The following is a 10,266-nucleotide window of genomic DNA, read 5'->3' on the forward strand; positions in this document are numbered from 1 at the left end:
ATTTTAAGCCTTTTCCCCATATGAGCTCACTTGTTTTCTTGTAATTTCCCAGTAAATGACTATAGGAAAGCCTAAATTAAAAAGTACACTTATACTGACCAGCTTTAACCAACATGGACTTTGTGTTTCACAGGCTATATTTTTATTCCTGCTGCTGACTTACTTTGATGTCAACCCAGAACCACTTCATAAGAGTTTAAGTAGAGTAAAATCATTCAAATTACAATTACAATTGTACACATTATTTGTAATGTGTATTATTTTGTTTGTTAGATTTACATGTATGGTAGTATAAAGTGATAAAGGTAGTGATTGCTTGTGATATAAAAAGTTGGACCCCTATTGTATGGTGGCCTTTAGATGCAACATTGAAATTGTTTTCATCTATGTAAAATAATCTTTTACAAAATAACTTTTTAATAATCTAAATCAATTTGCAATTAGGGGTTCATTACGCATAATGAAAGACAGCAGATAACATACAGCTCTAAACTGCGTTCATAAAGCTGATGTTTTACTAAAATGTTGTAGAAAATAAAAAGTAGCAGCAAGAAACAAAAACATTACTGTTTTTATGTTAAGTATGATAAGTAGAAGTAGGAATTCAGATTAACTGGGTGTAAAGAGGAGTACATGGCATTACGGCAATGAATATCTTCAATTAGCAAATAATAAACAAATAAATAAATATTCCTATTACACCATAGATGGTATTTTTGTGGAGTTGCACCAAAAAACGCACGCAGTCTATAGGCTGCAGTCTAACCCAGTCTAACCCAGTCTAACCCAGCACTGGCTGCAGTCTAACCCAGTCTAACCCAGCCCTGGCTGCAGTCTAACCCAGTCTAACCCAGCCCTGGCTGCAGTCTAACCCAGTCTAACCCAGTCTAACCCAGTACTGGCTGCAGTCTAACCCAGTCTAACCCAGTCTAACCCAGCACTGGCTGCAGTCTAACCCAGTCTAACCCAGCACTGGCTGCAGTCTAACCCAGTCTAACCCAGCACTGGCTGCAGTCTAACCCAGTCTAACCCAGTCTAACCCAGTCTAACCCAGCACTGGCTGCAGTCTAACCCAGTCTAACCCAGTCTAACCCAGCACTGGCTGCAGTCTAACCCAGTCTAACCCAGTCTAACCCAGCACTGGCTGCAGTCTAACCCAGTCTAACCCAGCCTAACCCAGCACTGGATGCAGTCTAACCCAGTCTAACCCAGCACTGGATGCAGTCTAACCCAGTCTAACCCAGCACTGGCTGCAGTCTAACCCAGTCTAACCCAGCACTGGCTGCAGTCTAACCCAGCCTAACCCAGCACTGGATGCAGTCTAACCCAGTCTAACCCAGCACTGGCTGCAGTCTAACCCAGTCTAACCCAGTCTAACCCAGCACTGGCTGCAGTCTAACCCAGCCTAACCCAGCACTGGATGCAGTCTAACCCAGTCTAACCCAGCACTGGATGCAGTCTAACCCAGTCTAACCCAGCACTGGCTGCAGTCTAACCCAGTCTAACCCAGTCTAACCCAGCACTGGCTGCAGTCTAACCCAGCCTAACCCAGCACTGGATGCAGTCTAACCCAGTCTAACCCAGCACTGGATGCAGTCTAACCCAGTCTAACCCAGCACTGGATGCAGTCTAACCCAGTCTAACCCAGCACTGGCTGCAGTCTAACCCAGTCTAACCCAGTCTAACCCAGCACTGGCTGCAGTCTAGAGTGGTTTTAAAAAGGAAGTGACAACATCTCCTGACTGTTCAGTAGTAGACTAGTTTTAGTTCAGTTGTTTTAGTAGTTTCATCACATTTCCTTCTGTGGCAACAAGAAGAAAATACAACAAGTTGCATCTTAATATGTTTTCCAGCATTTTAGCTCGTTACCATCCACACATGAACAGATTAAACTATAAGCTAATGCACTAGCTAACATATAAATGAAAACAGCTAGGCTGAATGTTTTTGATGAACTGCTTGAAAAAGGAGTAAGTTTTCTACACGGACACTGATCACTGTTGTGTAGTAAAGTTGTTGGAGTTACACAGTCTCAGGAGGCTATGCTAAACTATTATATATTAATTATGACCTCAGCCACATAACTTGTACACCTCATTAATATTAAACTCATCACTACAGAGCTGGCTGCATTGTGTATATACTTTTAGCAGTTATATTAAAGCCTGACTGCTTAATTTATGAAAAAATGAGTATTAATATTTATAAGTCTGACAGATTACAACAAGATGTGATACCAGAGGTGTCCTTCCATATTTACACCAACCAGTAATGGAGTAACAAAGACACATTTGAATTAGTTTTGTAAAGGTGAGCAGCAACATTTAGGTTATTCTGCTTTTGAAGTAGAAAACAACAGATTTCCGTCCGTGTGTTGAGGCCACGCGTGACGCGCTGTCTCCACCCGGCTCTGGTCGACACTCCCTTTCCCAGTAGAGGAAGAAAGATGGCGCCCACACACGTACTGAGATGCTGTCAACGGGGTTTAGCGTGGATACCTGTGATTTTTATCGCCCTAGTCGTCTGCTGGTCGTATTATGCTTACGTGGTGGAGCTTTGTATATGTAAGTAGCCGTCCTGCCGCCGTGTTTAGCCTGTTTAAAGTCTCTATCCGCTCCGTGTTGGTGCGGTGTTGTCCACACACATACACAGTTGCTGTTGGCCAGCAGGAAGTGCACGGACTGCAGCTCCACAATGGTGTTGGCAAGCCGCTTCAAATCCAGACACAGCTCACTGTGTCTTAGCTGCCCTCGCTTTAGCTCGTCTTATTTCAAGGGGAAACGTGTTTCGGTCAAAGACAAACTTTCGCCGTGTTGTCCACATCGCTGTCCGACTGGTCCCTGTGGTTTTGTGTTGAGCTCAATAGATGTGGATGGAGAATGGAAACGCTAACTAAACAGTATTTGCTCAGCTGAAAACACTCAGTTTTCTTTAGCTTAGCTTGTGTAACGTGTCGCCTGCATTTGTTTGCGTTGCTAAAATAAAAAAAAAGTCCGTTTTTATTGTAGCTAAGCCGAGGACCAATACATGTTGAAATGGTTGAACTGTGAAAGATGCTAGCCGATGATAGAGAGGAGAACATCTCTGCATGTGAAGATGACTTACACGGTTGGAAAAGATTTGGTGTAAGGGTCAAATATTATGCGGTTGTGATATGTTCAATTTACTCACATTCACATTTGATTTAACAAGATTAGTAACTCCCAATGTTTTTAGGTTTGTGGCTGCTTATGACAGTATCTATTGTATCTATGAGCCAGGACGGGTTCATGGTTTCGGTTTGCTCCTGAGTCATGGGCATTGATTTTAATTTCTCACACACTTTAATTAAATGTTTAAATATCTGAGCCTCTTCTAATATTCAAAGAATCTGGAAAAGCATCATGTGCTTTATGAGGATACTTAATGAGTTATTACCAAATCAGTGTCACTACAGTTCAGTAGCTCTTGTGGTTTCAATCATATCAGACTAGCTTTTTTGAAAATTTAGTTTGTCCCGTAGTCATCGAATTGTAGATTCAAAATAAATCTGTTTAGTTTTTCCTGTTTTCCTGGCACCTTTAAAGACATCTCATTCAGATTGGCCCAGAATGCTAATATTAAGGTCCATTCTTGACCTAAGAAGCACCAGTTTAGATGCAAGTAGCTGATGTGTCCATTAAAGTCATGAAAAAATGGACATTTGGTTGTGGAAGAAAAAGGCTGTGTGGCTTGGTCAAAAGCTTCAGAACAGAAGAAGGATGTTTTTAAAAGAGGTTTTGTCAAATACTACTCTGCTGTTCAGTTAACAGACTAACGTTGTTTTGTTTTGTCTCTTACAGTCACCATCCCGAGTATTGGAGAGAAGAGTAAGTGTCAGAGAGAATCACAACAGTGTTTATTTAATACATTTAGAAAGCAGGTGTACTCAGCTGAGCCAGTTTGCTACTTACTTGGATAATCTCTGTTTGGTCCTGTGAAATATGCTCTGTAGACTGAGCTGAAAAAAGCTGGCAGAGCAAATGTGCTCTCTCAAAGTGCTGATGTTGGTCTACGTGAAGTGGAGCATTTCCTCCTCATTCAGCATTAGCTTTCCTCTCTCATTAATTAAATACGTAGGTACTTAGTGCATCAGAAATATATCTTGAAAAAGTTTTTTTTAATTCATTAAAAGAGTGAAGCTCTCATATAGTCTATATTTAAGATTTTGAAAAGAGTACAACTATTTTTAATTTAAATTAAAATTAGAATATAAATCCAGTATCGCAACAGAAAGGACTGCTCATTTGACAGTTGCCCAGAAGACTGACACCCTCCACAAGGAGGTTAGACTTTAGAAGGTCATTGCTATAAGGGCTGGCTGCTCAGAGTGATATATTATACTAATAGATAAGTTTGATAGGAAAGGGAACTCTAACTTACCAGTGAACTCACCTGACCTGAAGATGAGAACCACCTGACTCACCACAGATGAACTGTGAAGGCTGTTGTCAAAGCAACCTGGTCTTCAATAACACTTCATCTGTGTCACAGGATTACCTCCATGCTGCATCGATGCAGTAATTCATATCATATGAGCCCTGATCGAGTGTATTGAGTGCAGTAATGAACATGCTATTCAGAAGTTGGACATTTCAGAATTTAATTATTAAATTATTTTCGCAATATTTCTGTTTATTTAGATGCACTCGTGGACACAGTCTTTTTTTCTGTAGTCCATACCCTGAGAAGTAATGGCATTTTTTTAGTTTTTAATGGCAACTTCCTTATGGTGAATGCACATATTAAACTGTGGATGTTGGGTCTGACACTTGTTTTTTTCCTCCAGTTGTCTACCTGATTTTCTTCCACCTCTCTTTCATCATGTTTGTATGGTCTTACTGGAAGACCATCTTTACCAACCCTGCAAACCCTTCCAAAGAGGTACAATAACCCCAGAACAAGCTCAAGTGTGTGTGTGTGTGTGTGTGTGTGCAGGCGCGCGTGCGCACATGTAACACCTGTTCTACCATAAAGTCAATTTGATTAATGCATTTTTTTAAATAAGAAAATCTCTGTTCACTCTAGTTCTGCCTGCCCAAGGCTGAGAAGGAGCGTTATGAGAAAGAAGAGAGGCCCGAGTCCCAGCAAGAGATCTTGTGGAGAGCTGCCACCAGCCTGCCTCTGTACACCCGCACAGGAGCCGGAGGTTCGTTCTGTGAACTGTGAATGTGTGAGCAACAGTCTGCGTTTATTTGTGTGTGTTTCTGCATATTTGCACCTTTGTGTTGCTGACTGATTTTAACGAGATAATGTTGTGTCAACTCAATGCAGCAATCCGTTACTGTGATCGGTGTCAAGTTATCAAGCCAGACCGGTGTCATCACTGCTCTGCATGTGACATGTAAGAATACCATATTTATCAACTACAAGCTGTTAGACTTCCTCTTTATTAAAATAAGATTATTTTTCTATTCCTTTTGTCAGCAACCTTATGAAACTATGTTTACTTCCTTCTGTTTTCTCTAATTTTGTCCTTTTCCTATTCTGTTACTGGCAGGTGTGTGCTCAAGATGGACCACCACTGTCCCTGGTATGACCTGCTACAAAAGATACACTGCACATATGACATGTTCCATTGTATTTAAACTTTTTTCGTGCCTTTCAGCTGCTTCGTGCATATTTAAGAAAATTAATTTGATAGCCAGCAGCTTCTCTGACTATAAAAGTCCAACAGCACACAAACCCGAAGTGAACTGGTTTCAGAACCAACAAGAATAAATGAGAACAGAGCTATTGTTTCCAAACATGATATATAATGTCACAAATACTAGAACATGAGTGCTTTTAACTCCATGTTGCTACAACAGAGCAAAACAAAACCTCCACCTTGTTAAAGTTCTTTAGGCTTGTACTCAAAGGAAGTCAAGTGTCAAATCTGACCTTTCTGTGTTTGTGTACCTGCAGGGTGAACAACTGTGTGGGATTCTCCAACTACAAGTTTTTCATCCTCTTCCTGGCCTACTCGCTGGTGTATTGTTTATTCATTGCAGCCACCGTGCTGCAATATTTCATAAAGTTCTGGACAGTGAGTAATGACAACCAGACGTAGAGTACTCCTCGCTACACTGTCCGCTGTGATGAATGTGTGTCTGTGTGACGTTGCAGAGGATGCAGATTGCTTGTCGAGCATCCTCTGAGTTGGTTGTGCATGGTGCTGACCTCTCCTGTGCTGAGCTGTGCTGCTCCTCTGTTTCCTCTGTCCTCTTTCACCCTTCACCCTCTAACCCCACTCTGTTTCCACTTCTGTTATTCCCAGTTCTCACACACTGGGTCATTGTTCTCTGATCTCTTTCTTTTGTGTCTCTCTTCACTATCAGAACCATCAGTGACACCATTCATGTGGCTGCAAACGCCTCTCTCTTTCCTTTTTTTCCTTTTTTGTAGCTGTTCCACTTTGATTTTTTTTTTTTAATCTACATTTTTGTCCTATTGTTTCCTCCACTCTGGCCACATTCTCTTACTCTCCTCTCCCCCATTTTACCCAACTTGGACTTGACTTTGCCTCCAGATTTCTAAGTGCTCTCCCTCTCCCTCCCGCTTGTTCTCTCCTGGTTTTGCTAACCAGTGTTGTTTCTGTTTGTACTAAAGCTTTGCCGGAGGAAATCGGCAGAGAACTGCCCAAAGGTAACCCAACCGTCCCCAAAGCCTTTAGCGTTGCAGTGCCTCTCCATCGTTGCCATGGTTTTTGTCATGATGTGCATGCAGTGACCTGGTTCACGTGACACTCTCCTTATCTATCTCTATTCCTCTGCCTTTTTCTGTTTTTGGCTTTCAGAGTGAATTTGTTATTGATTCTTCTCTCGCTCTTCTCTTCTTCCGTCTCTCCCACAGAATGAGCTGCCAGACACTCAGGCCAAATTCCATGTCTTGTTTCTTTTTTTTGTGGCGGCCATGTTCTGCATCAGTATTCTGTCCCTGTTCAGCTACCACCTGTGGCTTGTAGGGAAGAACAGGTCCACTATAGGTAACTCACACATGTTGAGCTGGTTTCTGGGTCATTTAACTAGATGAAAATGTAAACAACACTCTCACCCTTAGTCATTTTTTGTATTCTCTGTTCTTGTATTGTTTGTTCATTCTCACTTCTCCATGTTGCTACCCCCTACAGAGGCATTCAGAGCACCAGTCTTTAGGACAGGCTCTGATAAGAATGGCTTCTCTCTGGGTTTCCGGAAGAACATTGCTCAGGTCTTTGGAGACCAGAAGAAGTACTGGCTACTGCCCGTCTTCACTAGGTATGGATTTTGAGAGTTGAAAGCATGCCCACATGCTGTATAGACCTTTTGTTAAAGTTCCTGTGCAAATCCTGCTGCCTTGTAGCTGCACATAATCTTGAATTTCCTCTTGTTTGCTGCAGCCAGGGAGATGGTCTAACATTCCCTACACGGCTGGTCACTGCAGATGCAGAGCAGGCCACAGTGACCCTGCAACCAGAGCCCGATAAAAGGTGATCAATCATGGTGTAATTTAGGATATAATATTTGAGACGAGGCTCTGAAAAGGATTTATGTTTTGGAATGAGTTGTGGATTTGCACTTAATTTTGCTTTTTTATTTGTTGGGCACATTTCCAGTGCTGTCAACATCCCAGTGAGCCCGCTGAGCGAGTCACAGAATCGCCTCCTCAACAGTGACCAGCATGCTAACAACATCGAAGACCATCTGGCTAATAACACACTTAAATCAGGTAAGCTCCATTAGGGGTGATTATATTTCACAGTAAAAATCAACATTAACAGTTCACTGCTTGGAATCTGTCACCTTATCACATTTTCTCTTCTCTTTTGCAGCTGACAGCGAAACCATTACGATCTCCATGGAGAGTGAGTCCTAACCAGGTAGATTTGAGTAACTACTACACTCAGCGTGTCCAGTGTAGCTATGAGTTTTTTGTCTGCAGAAGTTAGATGTTTTACATTATACTGTTGTTATTGTTGTTGTGTAATCAACTGTGATTTACCTAATTATGTTTTTTATTTCATTTGTTCCCCTCTTTGCCACAGGAGAAACTCCTCAGTCATACAATGCCTTAAGTTTGTAACCCTGGCAACAGTCTGCCAATGCAAGCCCATCCCCACAGACCCTTTCAGTAAACTACGGAAATGTCCATGACAGCACAGTTATGCATCTATGGCATTGGCATTTTTTGCATGCAGTGCCATAAGCAAAGCTCACACATGCCATAGAACATGTGATACAAGCTTGTTTCCTCTCACACCATCACACACAGACACACACAGAGACACACACACACACACACATGCTAACTGTCTCACATCTGGCTGTTATCATATCGCCTCATCTTGCTTAGGTTTATTTTTTCTGGACTCGTGGAGCATTTATTGACACTGATGCTAAATTCAAGAATTCTGGAGGGCATCAGAGCTACTTTTGTAATTTTAATGAGAAACTTTTCTGGTGACAAAGCTTCCTGGGTGTTCACCAGGACTCATTTTATAGGCACAAAGCTGCAGTGGTGAGTGGGCGAACGAGCAGGAGCAGCGTGGTTATTTTGAACTTTTCTCTCTTGTGTTTTTTTTTTTTTTTTTTAAAGCAGTACATCTAGTGGACGGACATCAGTTCTGTGACCGTGTTTTTTTTTTTTGTCTTTTATTATTTTTAACTCAAACATTGGAGCATATTTATGGTCCGCATTTTTTTGGGGGGGATGGATGTTGAGCCACCAAATCCTGGACTATATTACAGAGGACTCTATTGCATGGTTCAGTGGTCTGAGCCAGTTCACAACAAGGAAGACTGTAGCTGGGTTTTGGATGGTGTTTTGGATATCAGAGCACAAGATGGCGCATTTGCACTTTGTAGATTATCAATATCCATCAAACAACGTGCTGCTTATTTTAAATCATGTCCAAAAAGCATCCCAGGTATAAGAGATGTTGAATGATTGTGTGATTTATGACACGTGTGTGTATGTGCGTGTGTAACTCTTTTTTTTAGTTTTTTTTTAATAACTAACGACAACTAAATAAATCAGTTTTGTTGCAAAATGCTGCTTACATGGGGACAGTTTGTCCTGGAAGTTGGATTTCACACAATGCAAACATGCAGCATTTTTGTTCTCTTACAGTCTGTTATTTATGTCCTGTGATGATCAATGATTCATAGCCCACAATGTCTACACCCTGTTTTTTCTACAACTCAGTGCTACAGCCTTTATTAAGACACTAACACTCATTGCCAAAAAAAGGGCTGACCTGTCAGGAGCTCTGACCTCTAAACCCACTGAAGTGTTTACAACATCCTAGCTTTATTCTAGCCTCACTGGCAAATGTCATCATAACCAAATTATTTTTACCGGTTGTCGTGGCGCAATATTTTATACAAGGTGTGAGGTGCCTGCAGTGGGGCATGACATCCTTGTAATACCAGTGCTGGCCAGCAGGTGGCAACAATGCTCCTGTTATCTGCCCTTATTCAGATGGAGAGTTTTCTGTGCTTTACAAACATCTGGCTCAGGGCTCAATTCACTTTCGGTCTGATTTGCAGGTTCAGCTTTGTTCAGAATAAAATATTTTCATAATATGTGGTTATTATGCAGCCTTCTCCTATATTAACTCATCCATCTTAAATTCAAAATGAAAGCGAATCGAGCCCAACTGAAAATAGAGGTGTCAACTACAGCTTGTGCTCAACCTGTCTACTCTGTATGTGATTTGGAATCAGCTCAGTATTGTGACTGAGCTTGTGTAAAACTTAACAGTGGATTATCTTGTGTCAGTGTTGAACATCTGGGATGTGACTGGAGAGACCTGTAAAACTTGGAAAACCTGTAAAGAAAGAAATATCAATGTGTCAGAGAAATCATTTGACTACATTACACATCCAAATCGCAATGTTATGATCTGGTAATGAATGGACTTTTTAGTCAGGACAAATAAATACCAGTGTTCAGGAACGATTGACATGCCTTTCCAAGGAATTGGTCATTTACATGCAACTTTCGACTCCTATGGGATGGGATAGGATGTCATGTTCCCTGTACATCTGGTCATATCCCTGACTGTTGCTTGACAAGCTCCTTAAAACAAGTTTCCTCCAGACTCTGCTGACGTACAAGTTTACAGCTCTTTCTGTCATGTCAAGTGAGTTAGTGCTGTTGTATGATGTATTTCTTGGTAATCGTTGTCACAGTTGTAATGAATGTACTACAGACGGGACAGTGAGGGTATTTGATGAAGTGAGGTTATGTTTACGTTTTATCGCTCCAATCACGTTTGACCTTTTG

At 41.4% G+C, this 10,266-nt stretch overlaps 1 protein-coding gene across 1 annotated transcript; it reads left to right on the plus strand.

Moving 5' to 3' along the window:
• Positions 1-2,414: 2,414 nt before the first annotated feature.
• On the plus strand, positions 2,415-8,568 carry zdhhc20b (zinc finger DHHC-type palmitoyltransferase 20b). The gene is made up of 13 exons (XM_026361295.1): positions 2,415-2,564; positions 3,822-3,848; positions 4,808-4,902; positions 5,047-5,167; positions 5,293-5,362; positions 5,519-5,551; positions 5,926-6,046; positions 6,853-6,985; positions 7,130-7,256; positions 7,379-7,468; positions 7,595-7,707; positions 7,811-7,858; positions 8,024-8,568. The coding sequence occupies exons 1-12, from the start codon at positions 2,447-2,449 to the stop codon at positions 7,852-7,854; spliced, it is 1,092 nt and encodes a 363-aa protein (XP_026217080.1). The 5' UTR covers positions 2,415-2,446; the 3' UTR covers positions 7,855-7,858; positions 8,024-8,568.
• Positions 8,569-10,266: the final 1,698 nt, after the last annotated feature.

Source organism: Anabas testudineus, chromosome 2 (genome assembly GCF_900324465.2).
Source record: "Anabas testudineus chromosome 2, fAnaTes1.2, whole genome shotgun sequence".
In the NCBI taxonomy this organism is placed as follows: Eukaryota; Metazoa; Chordata; class Actinopteri; order Anabantiformes; family Anabantidae; genus Anabas; species Anabas testudineus.